General features: G+C 41.3%; 1 protein-coding gene across 3 annotated transcripts in view; it reads left to right on the top strand.

The window, feature by feature from the left end:
• The window catches only part of flt4 (fms related receptor tyrosine kinase 4), a 39586-nt gene that overhangs the window by 14136 nt on the left and 6258 nt on the right, over window positions 1–19192 (top strand). For all 3 annotated transcript variants that reach the window (XM_063875823.1, XM_063875822.1, XM_063875821.1), the window contains exons 2-18: window positions 3823–3919; window positions 4737–5011; window positions 6861–7000; window positions 7091–7256; window positions 8258–8397; window positions 8473–8644; window positions 9547–9664; window positions 9812–9996; window positions 10535–10700; window positions 12831–12966; window positions 13485–13593; window positions 14226–14585; window positions 15079–15225; window positions 15910–16041; window positions 16538–16644; window positions 18334–18469; window positions 18958–19059. In XM_063875823.1, coding sequence (XP_063731893.1) covers window positions 3843–3919; window positions 4737–5011; window positions 6861–7000; window positions 7091–7256; window positions 8258–8397; window positions 8473–8644; window positions 9547–9664; window positions 9812–9996; window positions 10535–10700; window positions 12831–12966; window positions 13485–13593; window positions 14226–14585; window positions 15079–15225; window positions 15910–16041; window positions 16538–16644; window positions 18334–18469; window positions 18958–19059 — 2668 coding nt within the window. In that variant the 5' untranslated portion in view covers window positions 3823–3842. The remainder of the gene's footprint in view (window positions 1–3822; window positions 3920–4736; window positions 5012–6860; window positions 7001–7090; window positions 7257–8257; window positions 8398–8472; window positions 8645–9546; window positions 9665–9811; window positions 9997–10534; window positions 10701–12830; window positions 12967–13484; window positions 13594–14225; window positions 14586–15078; window positions 15226–15909; window positions 16042–16537; window positions 16645–18333; window positions 18470–18957; window positions 19060–19192) is intronic.

Below are 19192 nucleotides of genomic sequence, written 5' to 3'. Positions count from 1 at the left end.
ACATGCCTTCATATCTGGTGTCTCACAGTTTGAAAACTTGGTGTAAACATTATACAGCATATGGAAGATTCGGACATCTGGTATGAAAGCTTTTCATCATTGTGAAACATGCAGGATGGAGCTAGCAGCTCCTGGAGCATCATTGGTGAGAGTCACCTACATTAGGGTTCAGAAAAGCCCCCGCCTTATACCTCTCATCAATCTGAAGTGTCCAAACAGCAGAGAGGTTTTGGCCAGCAGCCAAATGCAACCCAGCGCGCATATTAACTTATGACTTTGCGGCAACTCCTTCGGCAGTTCTGAGAGTCACTCAGAATCACAAGCGATATATATACATAGGAGCTCTAAAGTCCTGATAAGTAATGTGGCCCACATTACCCTCAAACCCAGAGGACATTTGTCATGCATTGCATCAGTTTGAATGATCTGTGACTACAAAGACGTTTTAGCTAGACTCCATGTGTGTGTAATGTCCTTCTTCTGCCGTTTGTGTGAGACACTTTTCCTGTGCTGTGATAGATCAATCTTGCTAAGCATTTAAAATAACAGAAGCTCAAATCTTCCCGTTATAAAAATGACATCTTTTTCAGTTTCCCCCCCCAACACACACCTCCAGCATCGTGATGTGTTGTCACCCAGGGTATGCCAGTCAGTCATGGCATTTAAAAATCATTTACAATTTGCATCCTGTCTGTCAGTGTGCGATCTCTGCACTGATTGTGAGGGCAGCATCCATCATTGAGACTGTAGATTTTATGTAAATGTGTAGTGCCTTGCCTGGGACATTTGTCCTTAGATTATACCAAATCACAATTTTATCTTTCAAAATGTTCTGATGGCATTCCGTCTTTTCATGTAGAAATAAGTAGAAGGTTAACTGGGATGGTGGCAGCGTGTATAGTCTGATTCAATGTTTTTTAGTAATAATCACCGGGGGAGTCATGGTTGGACTGTCTCAATTCTACACAGAATGGCCTAGCAATATTTCTTTTTGCCAACCTCCGTCATATGATGATTTTCGACACAGACTTTAAAAAAATGGCAGCATGCAAAAAAAACTGCATCATACAAAGCATTTTGTAAATTGTACGAACAAGCGTAGTGTACGCCGTAGTTCAAGGCATCGCTATGGCTGTCATTTGAATGCTTTACAGATATAAAAAAGCTCCCAGGCTTTGGCATAATACTATCACTCTTTACCCTGAGGGAAACATAAGGGTCTTCAGTCAATAGAGGACACAGCAGGAGAACTGTATAGAAGTTGTGGGGTTCCAGTGCTTGTCTGTATGCTCCCTCTCGTTCTCCTCCTTAAGTGTGTGAAGCAAATTTGCTGTTCCTATAATAGTGAAGATGTAAGCTATTCTGAGAGGAATTTCCTTTTACACTTTCACCTTGTCCGTAGCTCTTGGAAGCCTCTGTGTTGACCTCTGTGTGTGTTTCTGTAACACAGCATAGTGCAGCTTCACTGTGTTTCAGGTGTGAGGAAGAGAGGACAAGCTGTGTTGTGGGGATGGGACTGAAGTTGCTGGCGGGTTCACATCTGAGTTGAGACAATATGTTGGGAAGACTTCGCTTCTCCTCTCAGGCAGAGTTAAAGATCTCTGTGAGGGCAAGGAAGGAATACCCTGCTGGGAGCCAAGCTAGGAATGATTCATGGACTGACCAAAGCTTCACACTTTGCGTTGTTTTCTGTCAGCATGACGATACCAGCTGTCCTGGTTCACATTCATTCACGTGGTATTTGGTGGTTTTACATTAGCATGAGCACTTTTACTATCCAAGTGCAGACAGAAACACATGATGCTACCTGGTTTCCCCAGCTGAGATCAAAAAATATATTTGCAATGTGAATGCAAGAAAGGCGTTCAAAACGTGTGACAATAAAGCCCTATGGTTCAATAACAGACACAGATGAGATGATAAAAGCCAATAATAATTATAAGAAATTCCCAAGGTTGATGCAGCATAGCATTTTGTATGACTTATGTGACAAACATGTCTCCTGTATTTCCCACAAAAAAAGATAAACAACTTAAAATCATTACAACATCACCAGGCAAATGTGGCTGACATGAGCACTGAACCTCATTAATGCATAAGGAACAAAAAGGGTCTAAAATTGGGAACTAATTCATTGCACGGATCATATCTGTGGACATTTGCAATCTTTAACTTAATTGGCAAACCAAATCTAATAAATTATCCAAATCTATCCAAACATTCTTGCTAATGAGAGGAACAAAATTACGCCTGAAGCAAAGATGAGAGTGTTTAATTATTTTTATCAGACTCTGCGCAGCAACCACTAGAGACTCAAAAGGATTTATAAAACTTTTTTCACATCTGAAGTAGTTCTCCCTAACAACTAGAAACAGACTTTGATGTGTAAAATCTGTGGATTTAACTAACAGCACCCCTAAAGCTCACTAATTAACACGTTGTTTATCTCGTTTGTCTAATCCCAACAAAAAAAAACTGAATCCCTAGTTTTTCAACACGGTGATGTTGCCAGGCAATCGGACAGCACATGACATGTACATTCGTCTGCATTAAACAGATTAAACGTTTACATATATAGCTACTGTACATATTGTATACATATAAATCAAATAGGAGTACAAGCATTCAAAAGAGGGGTATTGATCTTCTCATAGCAACAGGAAATCTATATTTCCATGAATAAAATTATACAATATTGATATAAACTTTATCAACAAAAGTCACCAACGTCTACAATTTTGCTCATTATATTGCATTTTTAAAAATATATTTGAATACAGTTTCTTCATTTAATTTCCTGGTTCAGGGAAGAAAATCCTTTCAGCAGAATGCAGTGTAGCAGAAATGTGGCCTTGGTTATTGTCATGCAACTAATTTTCAATAAAAGCATTGTCTTCAAGTCATTCTAGGGAACATACACAAAATGGGTCATAGGAAGGTGGAATCAAATATTTGTTTCCGTTGTTTAAAAGTTTCTTATTATTGTCAATACTTTATTTTTACCGTATTCAAGACAGACCGCTATCTTGGAGTTTCTGTGTGTGCATATAGGAAGGTAGCCGAGGCTGATGAGACTCCTTCCATTGGGATCAGCCTTTTAATGTAAACAGGATTAACAAAATATTTACATGAGAACAACCTTGCTCTATTGTGCTCCCAGGGCAGCCGGATATGTTGGAGGAATGAGGCTTGTTTACAACAATCGCAGCTGTCCGGTGCTCCAGGTTTTGATTGGCAGCCGGTCACGACTGACTGTGAAGTAATTCTCGCTGCTCCTCGGTTGCCAGTTTTAAAGTTTGTCATTTAGCCTGTTGTCTGTATTCAATATTCTTAAATAAAGATAACACAAGATTACGTTGTATTTATTTGGACTTGAATTATTTGCATTGCTTTGTTTCCTCTGGTAGCTGTAGAATATGCCCATAAATGTCTCCTCCTTCACACACCCTCTCAGATATTGCACTGTGTGCCTTTTCACCTCTAATGAGATCCAAGTGGGACATAAGTCATATTGACACTTTTTATATGATAAACTGTAGGTTTGGAGTCTGACTTAGCCCTTAGCACCCTGAGGGAAATCTGGGACAGTAATGACATTCTGAGCCGGTCATATTAACCAAGCTTGAGTAGGTGAGGTGAATGGCAATGAATGAAGCCTGTATTTGCCTTACAGCTTGTAAATGCTGCTGTCATGTCATATTTCAGGTTACTGATGAGTTTGGGAGATGTGACAGCCTACCGGCAGCTCTGACATGGCCCATAGGTAAAGGTCCTAGCGGTAATCTGCGTAACATGACTCTAATGCTTTGTTTGCTCCCTCAGGTCTGGTGATTGGCTTTTCTATGACTCCACCCATCCTTGACAGCTCCAAAGAAGACCTAGTGATTCCTGTCAACAATACACTCACCATTACATGCAGGTATGTGTGTGTCCATGCTGCTCTAATTTGTGGTTTGTATGAGAAATCCATTGGATGTTTAATGTTTGAATATAAAAGAACAAAACTCAGAACAAAATGTGATACCTCGAATATATTTAGCTAGAAAACTGTTTACTTTAAAAAACTCTTTCAGTGCAGGGCTTTTACTTGATTATATTACAGTGCGCTGTTGCTAAACACTAAATAGTTCCTCCAACACTGATAAATGTTTATCACAACATGTCCATATATAAAAAGGATGTGTCCTATTGGAAACAGTCGTTTTTGAGAGCATAGCTATCAGTTTTCAGATAGCCATTATGAGTCTTCTCAATCTCACTCATAAAGCCTCTGGGTTAACACATCCAACCATAACTGAATTAATGTGACAAAGCACAAAGCAAACAGGGAGTTCACACCCACACAATCACACATTCACACGTTTTCTGGTCACATACACACACACACACACACACAAACACTTTTACAGTGTTGAAAATGTTACTTTAACTTTTTTTGTTTATGTACATATTTTTATAAATTACCTTTTTATTTTTCAATTCTAATATTGAGCGACTGTTACATAACCCAATGATCCTGATGCCATATGTGTTAGAATGTGATTAATACAGATACCAATATACTTGGAATATACTCATAACTTTTCAAGTCTGCTTTAAACAGATATCAGGCACCTATAATAATGCGGTATTTCAGTGTTTTTTTACCCTATCCTTTTATTTGAAATTGGATGATTGGATTGTGATTTATCAGCCTGAACCTAATTTAACATCAAATCTGTCCCATGGGCTGTCAGGGGGCAGCACACTCTGGCCTGGGCCTGGCCTGATCAGACTCTGGTGGACCAGGTACTAACAGACCGTCAGGCACAGCTACCGACCACCAGGGCCCCCGGGCCGAGGGTGGTCCTGGTCAGCGAGTGCCTGGGGCAGCCTGGCAGGCCGTACTGCAAGAGACTGATCCTGAACGGGGCGCAGGCCAAAGACACGGGCTACTATCGCTGCTATTACAAGGATGTCAAGGCCATTATTGTCGGCACCACTGCCGTCAGCGTTTATGTGTTCGTCAGGGGTGAGTCACACTGCCAAAAACGCACACATACTGTATGCTGAAGCAAGAAAAACAAAATGGAAAATCCTTGTCAGTCAACTTGGTATTCTCTGACCATACGTTTTCTTTTCTTTTTAGAAATCGATTTTAGATAGAAGTGAGTATGCAGTGTGGATATTTTACTGCCTGAACTTTTTCTGTGGTTAAAGAGAAACCATTTCATCTCTTGCCTCTGCAGCTCTTTGTCTACAGTTTCAACCCCAGAGATCCATAGGTGTTCTACTGAAACAGATCTCTTGTGGTTTTATTGCAGAAGCATTCCCTGCGTTATGAGAGCTGGAAATGGTTGACTTTGCCTCAGCAACAACCTGGAAGCTGGCAGGATTAGTCTATCGGAAATTAGAGACGCAAAATGTTTGATAGCGGTAAAAATTAGCAGTTAAATTCTTTTTCTAATTAGAGAAAAGATAAGCTGGCCATTAATTAATATTGAAATATAGCAGCAGTTTATTGTGGATTTATCTTTGCATGAGACTTTTCATGTGTCAAGTCTGATAAGACCTGCACAATAAAACTGACTGCTGGTGTTTTCTCTCCTGGTTTCACAGTGTCTCATATGTTATTATCATTCAAAGCATCACTCCTACCTTCGTTCTTTTAGACCAATTTAAGGTCTCTTCCCTTTTCTTACCCTCGCTCCATGTGCTGTGGGAGAAACGCAGATAGAGGAGGGGATAGGGAGATTTGCAGAGAGACAGATGATTGTCATGTAAGGGAATCCTGCTGACCAGTCCACTCAAGTGAAACGCCTGTTTATCTCTTCTGACAAGGTGCCAAAACCGTTTCTACAGATCTAACCAGGGGGCTGATCAGAAGCAGATGAAATCACAGCCATAAATTAGACCCAGCGTGTGGCAGGAGGAGAAGAGACGCATGTGGATTGAGTTAGACAGGCAGACGTCGCCCCTTCACCCGTTCTCTGCTGCACACTATCGTATAAACACACATGACCATACAGTATGACCCGAATGCATGAATGCACTGTATCTGTTTCACACATGCTCATTTAAAACCAACAAACACTTCGTCTGACACACAGTTTTTCTACAATCATACCCCAAGCTCATATCCCTCTTCTTGCCCCGGGTGCGACATCTCCTCTTACAAAACCGATTGCACTCTAATACCTGCAGTGATTTATTGTGAGGAACTTAAACTGCAAGGAATTGTGTATTGTTTCTGTTACCTGTGTGTATTCAGGACGCTGCAGGGCAGTAATATAAGCTTTTCGATCGGACCCATTGTTTGGCCTTGCAACTGATTGAAGTTATAGCTTTGAGTGCTGCAGAAAAAAATGAATATAATAAGAAGGCTTTTCGTGAGAAGAAAATAAATAAGAGAAGAACCGAGCAGGTAGTCCCACAACATATTTGGCTCCCGTACAAAAGTATTGACATGAAAGTCTAAGAGATAAGCATTTTCCACTCCTGCTGTGGGACTAAGGTTTTGTAGTGATAATAACCATAATGAAAATTGGTATCACACTGTCTTTTATGTCTCCCACAGCACTCTTGCAACTGCAGCTTTGATTCACAGACAAATAGAGACATCGAGGTGTTAAGGAAGAAAAACAAGAGAGATATTTCTCCACTAAGACACAGCTTAAGGGATATAGAAGCACTGTTTAGGGGAGGAAAAAACCTCTCGGCTGCCTCTCACATATGGCGCATTTTCTATATGGGGTTCATTATCACGCTGTGAGATATATTGCTGTCTGCTCATGAAGTCATCTCAGTAATAGCTGCCATTATCCCGGCTGGCATCAGAGTTACCCTTAAACAGCTCCCTCCCTGTTTCTATCTGCACCCAGACCCCGAGCAGCCCTTCCTCCGTAGAGGCATCCAAAGAGAGGAAAATGACCTGGAGACCATTTTAATCAACGACTTCTCCAGCCACGTCATAGTGCCATGCCTGGTCACGGTGCCCGATCTGAACGTCACTCTCTATGCGGTTTGTACTCACCACAGATTTCTTACATTCTGTTCCTCTAATTGAAGCTGTCAAAGATTTAATTATGAACTTTAATGTTTGTCATATCAGTTTCTCACGCCTCTGGAGACAAGCGAGTTGACATGGGACAACAAGCGAGGTTGGTCCATTCCCAGACACATTATGGAGAGATTTCAAACGATCATCGCAGTTCAGTGTGTGGCCACACTGGGAGGCAAAGTCTATCAATCTCCTAACTACATTTTCCACGCAGCAGGTAAAAAAAAACATGTCTCCAAAGTTTTAAAATGTTCCATCTCCTCTTGTGTTGCAGCAAAAACATTAACACCCACAAAAACCTTAACTTAGGCTGCTACAAAAGCAAAACTGATCCAGTACAAATATTTAAATGAGATTTGAAGCTGTATTTTTGTTGAAAGAGAAATTAGAAAGGAAATCAAAGAAGGTGCCAGGCTGACTGCACTGTCACCATTTTCTACATGGCAGCCAATGATGCCATAATGCTGACAATTCGATCGATTTAATCACATTATATAATTTCCTTAAATAATAATACAAATCCCTTTTAAAACAAGGACGTGTGCCATTATGTCAGCAGAATTAAAAGAAATGAAGAGGAAGAGAATGGGAGGCATAATTAAATTACATGGAACTAAGATGAAGAGATTTCATGACGAGGATCCCTCTCATTGCGAGTGAACTCTGATGGACCCAGAGGCTCTTTTTTATGTTGTGTGAGATCATTCACCTCTCGCTACAGAGGGCGAAAGGAAACTCATACCCACTGCTGCTGGGCCAAAAGTAACATCAGCATCAGTCAGAGGAGAAACTGAGAACGAGCCTTCGCTTCGAACGCTAATGGAGCGTTTAAACAATCAGGCAATCACAGTCTGCTGCAGAAACATCACCAGCATACTTGTTTTTTTACACCCCATGTGATTTCCAGAGACTGCAGAGAGAGGTGGCTTGAATATCAGAGACACTGGCCAGTGTCCAAAGCTTTTTTGCTTTTTCTGTATTATCTTGAATTAAAGCTTCTCTGTATTAATTTTCTTCACCGATAAATAGCTTGTAAGATGAGTGGAAATAATGTGAACTTGTGAGACCCATATTCTTTGTAGTGTGATGGCCTCGCCATTTCCTCTGGACCTGTGAGGAAGGAAAAACTGCTGACGATGTCACCGTGACCTCTATCACTGTCTCCCCTCCCTCTGTCCCTCTGTTTCTACCTCCCCCCTTTTTCTCTTTCCCGAACAGGAAGTGAGGTTTACGATGTCAAGCTGTTTCCTGAGGACCCAGTGGAGCTGATAGTCGGGGAGTCCCTGGCCCTCAACTGCACAGCGTTGGTGGAGTTCAATACTGGAGTGGACATTAAGTGGTCTTACCCTCGCAAACAGGTATGAGGCAGCAAAAGTTGATCATGATGAACGGCATCAGTAAATAAAAACCTAAATTGAATTTCCTCTCACCAGCCGAACAGTAGGGAAGACACTAAGCCCCATCGTGAAGCTCTGTCTCACGTCACAGAGGCTGTTAGCTTCCTGACCATCCACAGCGTCAACGTTAGAGACACTGGCCCATACATCTGCAATGTCACCAGCGTGAAAACAACAATAACCAGGCGAACTCAGGTCATAGTTTATGGTAAGCACCTGCTCAGAAAGTTGAAGTTCACTATTTAGCCTTTTTCTTGTTTGTAAAATCAGTTTTTTACCCTAAATATCACATTTATGGTAAGTATCTGTACATTAAGACAAGACCTATTCTGTGGAATAGAGATGCAGCTCATGTCAGGGGGAAAATTCATTCGCTAAGGACCTTTAATGTCTGTAATAAATTCTTGGCAGTCTATCCAATAGTTAATGAGATATTTAAGGCTATACCAGAGTGAAGGGCCGACCAACGGACCAGGCAGAGAGAGTCGTGCTTCTGGCATGGAAAAAAACACAACATGTCTATGTAACTTGAAATGATTGTGATATTGGTAAATGATCAAATGCAGTGTAACAATACTACAGTGTTACAGTAAGCAGGAGACAGTAATGTCCACTACAGAGCAATGTTAAAGTATATTCTCACTTTGCTAGCTTACCTTGAACATCATACTGGCCATATCATTCCAAGAAAGTCTCTAATGAAAAAAGCAAACCCTGAGGGTGTTAAACCGAGCAGGGGTGTTTTATTGCTTATAAATCTAATTTCAGAAGAACAAATCAAATCCATCCTGAAAAATGATATAGTCTTGCTTTCAGGAATCCTGCACCATATACAAATATTTAGAAATGTAGGCATGAAGGGTGGCTCTAATATAAATGAGGTCACATAAACAAAACACATTTTGTCAAAATTCTCAAACCTTTACTTCTGTTTTTAACAATGAATTGGTAGAGCAATAAAGGGAAAATGATGAATGTTTAAACAGCAGTGGAGCGATTTGAAATATTTTCTATGGACATTTCTAAACTAAAGCTTGAGAAATATCATTGGTTTGGAACTCTTTGTGCTTTAGACACAGATGGTAAATGAGTGAATGTCTCATCTTTCAGAAAAGCCATTCATCAGCGTCAATTACAGAAATGGACCAGTGGTGGAGGTTACAGCTCTCCAGAAGTTGTTTAAACTACAAGTAAATGTGTCTGCCTTCCCCACACCTGAAACGCAATGGTATGACGACACTGGTGTATTCATTGAATGTAATAGGCTTTTTACAAAATGAGGCTTCATGCTGCTTAGGTTTACAGCTGTATTTAAAGGCAGAGCACCTCTGCTCTGAGTTTATCCGGCAGTGTAGCAGCTGTGCCTTGTGTCCAGGTATAAAGATGGAAAGCCGATAAACCAACGCTCAGAGTTCAAAATGAAAAGGATGAGAATACACCCTAACCATGCTCTGGAGATTAAGGATGTCTGTCAGGACGATTCTGGGCTCTTCACGGTGGTGCTGAGAAACAGTGCTGCTGCGCTGGAGAGGAGGCTCAACATCACGCTTGTCGTCAACGGTAACTATTCGGTTGGAGATCACTCCAGATGCTTCGTACAAAACAGTGGATGTGCAACAGTTAACATTTATGCTACAAAACTCAAGAGGTTTACAAGTTTACCAAGCATGGATCATGGTATTTATAAACAATCGCAATAGGAATCAAGGCCTCATCCAGCATCACTCTTATTCTCTTAAATGTATTTTATTTTTCTGTTAAGAGAAATTTGTTAGTATATTTGTATTAATATAGCTCCATTCATGAGGCCTAATGTGTGGTTTGGTTTTTGGGGAATAAAGGACAACACTTTTCAAAATAAACGCTAAGATGCAGCATTTATAAAAAACAGATGCACATAGAAAGAAAACAGATTGTATAGCTTTAAGCTGGTTACTTTAAGTACACTTTAAGCTGGTTACTTCAGGACAAGTTCAGGACATGGGTTCAACAGTCCAGTCTTAAATAAATGGAGCGCTGCTGTCTCTCATCCAGGTCTGTCACACTAAATATTATGTGTTGCTGGATGGATGGTTTGATTTGCTCTCCTCTTCCCCAGTTCCCCCACAAATCCATGAGAAGGAAGTAGCAGATCCATCCAGTCCTTACCCCAGTGGTAGCAGCCAGACTCTAACGTGCACCGCCTACGGTCTCCCTGCTCCCACCTTCAGCTGGCAGTGGAGAGCCTGGGGCCCGTGTGTCCTCAACAGCAACCAGAGCAGAGTGTAAGTCAAACAACACACAGGACTGACATTTTTGCAACGTGTGTAACCAGTGTGGGAGCAGATAAGGTTCAACAAAGAAAGAAAGAGAAGAGAGGAACAGTATTGCAGTGCATGAAGCGTTATGTGAAGACCAAATAAGAGGAAGAGGTCAGTGTGAAATTGTCCACTGGCTCCAAGTAAAGAAGAGAGGGAGGAAATGATAAAGGAAAGGTTGTGAAGAAAGAATTGTGGAGGTGGATGAAAAGAGCAGAGATGAATAGGAAGGCAGTGGAGAAGTGAAAAGGCGATAGAGAGGACGAAAGGCAAGTGTGTCTGTTCAATGTCCAACCTGTTTCATCCTCTTCGCAGTCATGATGTGCAAGTTACTCTGCGGATCATCCTCCATGCTCCTGCTCTCACACAGCAGTGACTACATATATAGGCACACACACACACACACACACACACACACACACACACACACACACACACACACACACACACACACACACACACACACACACACACACACAGATTTTAAGGCTCAGCTTTTTCTTCCCTTCTCTATACGTGCTCAGTCCCCCAATGCGATGTAATGGATTCTCTGGGCAGCCCTATACAGTATATTTCAGTTATTTCCAACCCGGAGAGGCGACCGCTTCTGCTTAATATCCCTCTAATGTTCTCCTGCCTCCATCTTCCCCCAAGCCTTAACTTATGAAGTTATTACTGTTCTCTTGACCTTTCGATTATGGTATTTAACCTGAGTGCAGAAATGAGGAGCTCGGATTGTACATTCAGGATAACACAAAAGTGGCAGCTTAGGCTTAACGTAAGCTCAAAAAGACCAGTTTATGTTATGTCTCCTGTACACTTTATGTGACATTTCATGGGCGCCGACCCTTTCTGGAGTGTACAGTAGGAATGAATTTCCTTTATTTATTTATTTTTTAACGTTAAACATTTTGAGCGCAACACTGAATTTACTTTAGTTGTTTCGAGCAACATTCAAAGCCTAAGAGGGGATAGTCTCTACATGATCAAATGAAATACAATATTTTTATACAGATTTTTATGCTGACTTGTCCCAAGTGGCAAATCATGTTTCTGCTAAAAATAATACTCTCACATTTCGTTAAATACTCTTATGCACTTTCTTGAGGAAGGATGAGTAGATCATTATCACTTCCATATCTTTACACTTAATATAAGGATACTGCCGAGCAAGGTTAACTAAGATGACCATGAAGACTGGAACTATCGGAAACCTGTAGCCTCGCCTTGCAGCACCTCTAAAGATCACTAATGAGCTCATCATTCCTTGATAGTTTAATCAATCTAAAAATCCATGTATGAATAACACACTGTTCTGTGCTGGACTATTTCTTTGCCGAGGGGGTCTGTATCTTCTGACCATCATTGACATTCCTTTAGCAACGCCGAAGTCAGTGAAAAAAAAACAATGTCTGCATTTAACAAACCTACATGTGTAATTTGGCTTCAATGGAAGATTTGTTTTCCTAAAACCACCAGAATTCCGCAATTGTATTTTAGGTTAGGAAAAGTCTCAGGAAATGAGTGATAGTCAATGTGATTTTCTACCTAGTGACAAAAACAAACATGGTGTATGTTTTTGCATATTCCAATATTGGCAATAACATCATTTACTGATTGTAATGACCAGCTATTTGTTGATCATCAGTTTATTTCACAAATAATTGGCTTGTGATCATTCAAAAAAATATACATAATTTATTAATGAAATTTATATACTGCTTTTGCGATATGAAGAGTGTAATAAGAAACTATTCCTGATTGTCTTTTGCTTATAGTTGACTGATGTCTTTTGGACAATATGCAAAACAAAAGTCCATTTCATGTTTCATTAGTTTTGCTATGATGTTCACTGTCACACCATAGTTCTTCATAATGGAAACAGATACCATACTTTTACCATTAGTTGCCAGGACACTTATAATGGCCTTGAGCTTATGTTCGGATCTGCAATGCAACCCAGTACATAAAAAAAACCTCCAAAAAAACCATAGGATGTCTGGTTTGATTTGCTTCTGAATTCTTCCCCACTGCCAACTCTGTGCTGTGCATCTAAATAAAGCGAGGTGTCATGAATGTGTGTGTGTTTCTCTCCAGGGTCCGGCGAGACAGGAAAGGCCGGAGTGACAGGATCGCAGACTGTCAGAATTGGCAGGACATTAACTGGGAGAACGGCATGAATGAAATCGAGGCGATTGAAACTGCAATTGAGGTGGTGGACGGCCGACAAAAGGTGCATCACAGCTGTTTGATTGTGTTTGCCGTTTTATGTAAAAGCCAACCTTTTTAGGAATTCTCCGTAAAAGAATGACATTATCATCAGGTCATAGCAGAGTAAACACCACATTAATATAGAGTGGCTTTATCTGTGCACTGTGATGCTTTTATGTAAATGTCCCAAATTCTAAAATCCATAACAACATTTGGCAATCATGGACCATTTCCACGTTAAACATATTTAGAACAGTCTTCCTCTGCTGACTTCTTGTAAGGACTGCTTACAGGGGCCGTGTGTGCACATCCACAATGATAAGAGGGAAGTTTCTTTATGAGCACACAAACACACAGGCAACTATTGTAGAATTCTGATATCTTTCAGGCACACCTAATTAAGGAGGCTTCATGCTGGCCTTTCCAGCTCAAATTCAGATTTATGTCAGCGAAAAACATGATGGCAGACTGCACTTCCTTCTACAACATGTGTGTTTCCTCTGATAAATTCAAGTCTCATCACCTTTTCTCGCCTCACAGACAGTGAGCAGGCTTCAGATTGGCAATGCCAGTGTTTCCGTCATGTACAAGTGCTCTGCTGAAAACAAAGTTGGCAAAGATGAACGGCTGATCTACTTCTATGTGACCAGTAAGTATGTTGGGTTGGATTTTACCCTAAATTTGACAAATAAGAGCACAAAATATTGATATACCGTTTGACTCACTGTTACCTTGAATTCTTGAAGAAAACTTCAAATAATAATCATGAAAGAAATTGGAAAGTCAACATGTAAATAGTTGTTTGTTACACAAAGGCAAAACTATATCAAAATATGAGTTTTAAACCCATGTGAAGTATAATGCACATTTATTTGTCCATTTGTATGCTCACTAGTTCCCAAACACATGCATTTTGCCTGAAAACTCATTTTTGTTTAATTTGGACTAACATAGACTAGCAGCCTGCCTGCACAAGCTTGAGACCATTTTTCTGGGAGTGTGTTAAATTGCTAAGTTTTTAATGAATATATGTGTCTGGAAAGTAGGAATCATACGAAATATAAATGAGAAGTTGGACAGTAAATACAGATTTTCTTTTTGTATTTCTTTTGGTAAACTTGGCCACAACTTACTTCAATGCATCAAGATTTTCTAAATGTGTCTATTGTTCTTTCACCGTGGAGCCATGTCAAAACAACATTTTGTCCAAGGCTTCAGTTTTCGGCTTTGTGTTGTAAGGGTCTTTAACAGCCCCACCTGCCCTTCCCTGTTTCTTCAAAGCCATCCCTGAGGGGTTCAGTGTGGACGTTCACCCTTCAGAGAATCTCCTGGAGCAGGAGAGAGTGTCCCTGTGCTGCAGCGCTGACAACTACACCTACGAGCAGCTGCAGTGGTACCGCCTCGACCCCCAGGCCCTGCAGGACGAGCAGGGCAAGCCCCGGGAGCTGGACTGCAGAAGCGTCCACCTTTACGCGTACACCCTTGATGGCCATCTCTCTTTCCAGGAGCCCTCCAACAGCTGGGTCCTGGACTTCACTATCCCCTCCATACAGATGCAGGATGAGGGTCATTATGTGTGTGAAGCTCAGAGCAGGCGCAGCGGGGAGAAACAATGCCTGTTCAGATACATTTCCGTAAAAGGTGAGAGATGAATGAGAAGAAAGCTCCATACACAGATGCACACACATTGCCCGGCGCACAGAGTAGTCACTCTCAACACAGAGAAAAAATTCAGCCCTTGGCAGGCGAAACACACACAGGTCGCAGTGGAGCTGATGCTGAGATGCTGGAGGCTTAAAAATACACACACTCCCTCTAAGCCCACGCAGCCCAATACCCTCATCCACACGTAGTGGAAAGATTACCTGGTGTTTGCACAATTCACACATAGCGGCAGAGAACAAAGCTGAGGGGCTGTAATGCACAAACAAATGCCTGCTTCACTCATTTTGTGTGCTGCAACCTTTCATTACACCCTGTGGGGTAGATGTACATTTTAATGGGGTTTGTTGACTTTTGACCTTAGTTCAAAACCATGAAACATGTTCATTTCAGACAGATCATAGTGTTGATTTCCCCTCTCTCTCTCTGCTCCTGCTATCTTCTGTCTTTTGGCCTCTCTTTGTCCCCGTAGCCCCGGAGGCGCCACGATACAAGCTCAGCCTCACCAACCAGACAGTGAACGTGACGGAGTCTCTGCGGATGGAGTGCGACGTGGAGGGCAGACCTCTGCCCCTGCTCTCCTGGTTTAAAGACAACCAGCCTCTCCACCAAATGTCAGGTGTGTGAATCCACCCACACAGGTGATACACACATTTACACAACAGTGCTGCCGCCCACCCTCCAACCCACACGTACTGTACAGACACACAGTCTAACACACCAAATTGGATCTTGATTTAGAAGGATTCGTAGCTCAAGAGATAATATCTGCTTTTCTGACTTTAGATAAAAGATCAAAAATAACATGCTTTGTTAATATTTATTCACACACTGTTTTTTGTTGTTGTTTGACTTCCTGTCGTTATAAATCCTGATCCTGATTAAAAGTCAACACAGAGATGCACAACCACCCACCAACCCACCCACACACTCATACTGTTTAGTAAATGTATGAAAAAGAACCAGCGACAAAAAGTTGAGTTTGCTGCACATATGCACACCCACGCATAAAACCCTGCAGGCAGATATACATGGCTCATTAGCTTTCCCAGCATGCAACTCCTCCTTACATCTGAAGGATAATAGGAGGTAGTATGGAGGGTCAACACGAGTGAAAGCTGATGCTCTGGGTTCTCTTAGAGAGGCTGCTGGGGCATGTGTCTCGCCTCACAGGGCCGAGAATTATAAATGAACTTTACAGATTGAAGTCCAGAGGTAAGTATTCAGGGAATGTTGTTGAAAAAACTTGCTGGATTTATGATGTGGAGTATTGAGTTGCTGCGCTGTGTGTATCTCTCTTCAGGGATCCAGCTGCAGGACTCAAACCGCACACTGAGTATCCAGCGGGTTACAGAGGAGGACGCAGGCCTTTACACCTGCACCGCCTGCAACCAGCGGGGCTGCGTCCACTCCTCAGCTGACGTCCAGGTCATCGGTGAGACAGCCACACACACTCACTCACACAGTTGCGCAACACACCTGAATCCACTCACAAACGCTCGCCGCTGACATGCTTGTTTGAGTGCACTCAGGCCTGAAATCACCAATGGCCTCGAGCTCACCTTTTCACACACAAAATGTACCCGACAGGATTTTAGGTCTTTCACCTCTCACACTTTTCACTGCAGCTGTGGTTTTTGTGCTTTTAGTTGTGTGTACAGCTCTCCGCAATGCAAGTCATTGACTGCTGGGACATTTCGTGCTCAGAATGAATAATTTAAAATGTTTGCTGGAAGTGGTCTCATGATGAATGGCTGAATTGATTAAAAGACTGTTTAGCACCACCTGAAGAGTTCAATGCAGCTTTCAATGAGGATCAATTGTTTGTAATATAGCACCCCCTACAGCGGGGAGAGAGAAATGTCCGATAAAGTTGTTCCAGATATAACCTTTGCATCCAAAAGTGACTATATGTCTTTCTTTCTATCAAGGGTCAAACGACAAGGCCAATGTGGAGATTGTAATCCTCATCGGGACCGGAGTCATCGCCATCTTCTTCTGGACTCTGCTCATCCTTATCTTCTGCAATGTGAAGCGGGTCAGAGAGGGTGCCAATTTCCCCCGCATGTCTGTTTGTGTCCGTGGGTTTGTGAGAGAAACTGACAAGCTGTGACGGAGACTCTTTAACCTTTGACTCACGCCATGTCCGTCGGCGTTAGAGCACAATCTGTTTGATCTTTGAGACAGTCCTTGGTCTGGAGAGTTACAGATAGCTGCTAGGAATGAGCTAAATACTGTAAGTCCTTTCTCCTCGTTGTCTATAATGAGGCCAAATTGCTTTTTATTTTTCCTCTCTTGGTCACTTATAAGACCGTCGCGCACTGCTTCTCTGCAGCAGATTCACAGTGTGGTGCTGTCATTAACAAATTAATCAGGAGATGGATTGTTATGCACAGATGGCTTTTTTCTCTCCTCTCTCTTACATTAACTCTATCTGTTCGTCTCTTGACCCCTTGTTCACTTGTGCTTTGGGGAAGTCTTAAAATGTAAGTAATAGAATTTAAAACCGCATCATTAATTTAAGAATGATAAGAAAATGGAGACGTGGGGAGACTTTCAATATTAGTCTACTGGCCAATCACAGCAGCTCCTGTCATCAGCAGACAGTTTAATTGCCTGATGAATATTAGCAGTATGTCACAGCATCCCGAGTATGCTTTTAAATGCACATGGTGTCGAATTTACATTGTAGGAGAGACTGAAGCTGAATTCAAAACGGTAAATAAGACATATTCGACTACTGTGAATAATATAAGAAAAGCACCACTTGACAAATATCAAACCCTTCTGGTAATCCTCCTGAAATGAAAGATTTTGATTAATCAAATATGGCAAGGCATATTTATTGATATGGCCAATTTCAGCAACAAGGCGAATTAAAGGACTTTACACAAAACATTAAAAGCTTTGAGACAAAGTGCAAAGGAAACGCACACAAAAAAAGAGACTCTAGTCATTAAAGAGAATAGAAAACAACATGCTAAATTAGGATAAGGCAGATATAAAGACAAGGAATAAAAGTTACAGAACGGTGAACAAAAACTATAACTATTGTTTTTGTTAAAAAGACAGGCAAACACAAAAGGTCTTGATTTACAATAATTAATACTTATAAATAGATGTAGTCGCTAGAGAAGAGGGACAAAGAGTCAGTTACCATGAGATCCAGTTGAAATTGGACATTGAAACTGTAGACAGCAGATGTAATGCCCACATTCCTGCTGCTGATGGCCACAGGTGTTCAAGCACTCTGTTATCAGTCTTTCAGCAGCTGGCAAAATAGGTACTGTTGCTGTAATATGCTTTGAAATTGTCACTGGAAGTCTACTAGTCAGGATGTTTAGCTCATCTAATGTGTAATGTGTCTAATCTGTTTTTTTTATCCTCATAAACATGACCTTACATCCCTGAAGTTTATAGATAGAAAGATAGATAGAAAGATAGATAGATAGATAGATAGATAGATAGATAGATAGATAGATAGATAGATAGATAGATAGATAGATAGATAGATAGATAGATAGATAGATAGATAGATAGATAGATAGATAGATAGATAGATAGCTGATAGTACTTTATTGATCCCAAGTTGGGAAATTTTTGCGTTGCAGCAAACAAGGCGTCTCTTTAACCGGAGAGATAACATCCCAGCTGGCAGAAAGTCAATACATGTTGAAAAATATATATTGTGGTTGACATTAGCTCTCTCTTTCTCTCTGAATTTCAGGTTAATCCGGCAGACATAAAAATGGGCTATCTGTCAATCATCATGGACCCGGGGGAGGTGCCTCTGGATGAGCAGTGTGAATACCTGCCCTACGACTCCTCACAGTGGGAGATCTCCAGAGACAGACTGCAACTTGGTGAGGAGTCGGGAAAGGCTGGGAGAGAAGGACGAATGGATGCTGGGATTCATAAGCGAAAATGGGAGCAATGGAGTTTGTGGGGAAATATGCAGGGGAGGATGAGAGCGGATAGATGGATGAAACTGAATTAGTTCTCCATTTCCAGAACCTTAATGGCATGAGTTGGAATGCAGCCAGCAGGGCAAAGTGCTGCCAAGTAAAGTGCTAATGTTAAATATGTGCTCATTCCATGTACGGCTTTTTAAAAAACGCTCTGAGAAAAAGCATCTGTTCCACAACAGTTTTCTTCTCATGGGAACATGTTGTTTTCAAATGCTGCAATCGAGATTGTAATTCCTTCCCCCTTGTCTATATGGAAGACAGATGCATTTACATCATGCAACCCCTCCCGAGTCTAAGACTGTTTGTGTATTACTATAAACAGACCTACATTGATCAATGAACATGAATATTCTGTGGTTGTTCTGTTCTTTCTCCTGACACAGGCAAAGTTTTAGGCCACGGCGCCTTTGGAAAAGTAATTGAGGCATCAATCGGCGTCAGCAAGAGCAAAAGTTTGGACACGGTGGCTGTCAAGATGCTAAAGGGTGAGATTTGTTTTTGTGTATGCGACAGGAGGTTTTTCTGGGAACCCACTGATGCACAAACATTACACCCTGTCAGATAAACAATACAGATATAAACAATAAGATTTATTTCCTACCTAATATTCCTGTGTGT

The sequence above is a fragment of the Eleginops maclovinus genome, chromosome 23 (assembly GCF_036324505.1).
Source record: "Eleginops maclovinus isolate JMC-PN-2008 ecotype Puerto Natales chromosome 23, JC_Emac_rtc_rv5, whole genome shotgun sequence".
NCBI classification, from domain to species: domain Eukaryota; kingdom Metazoa; phylum Chordata; class Actinopteri; order Perciformes; family Eleginopidae; genus Eleginops; species Eleginops maclovinus.
The sequence above is the reverse complement of the archived record's forward strand: the minus strand, read 5'-3'. Positions and strand labels throughout refer to the sequence as shown.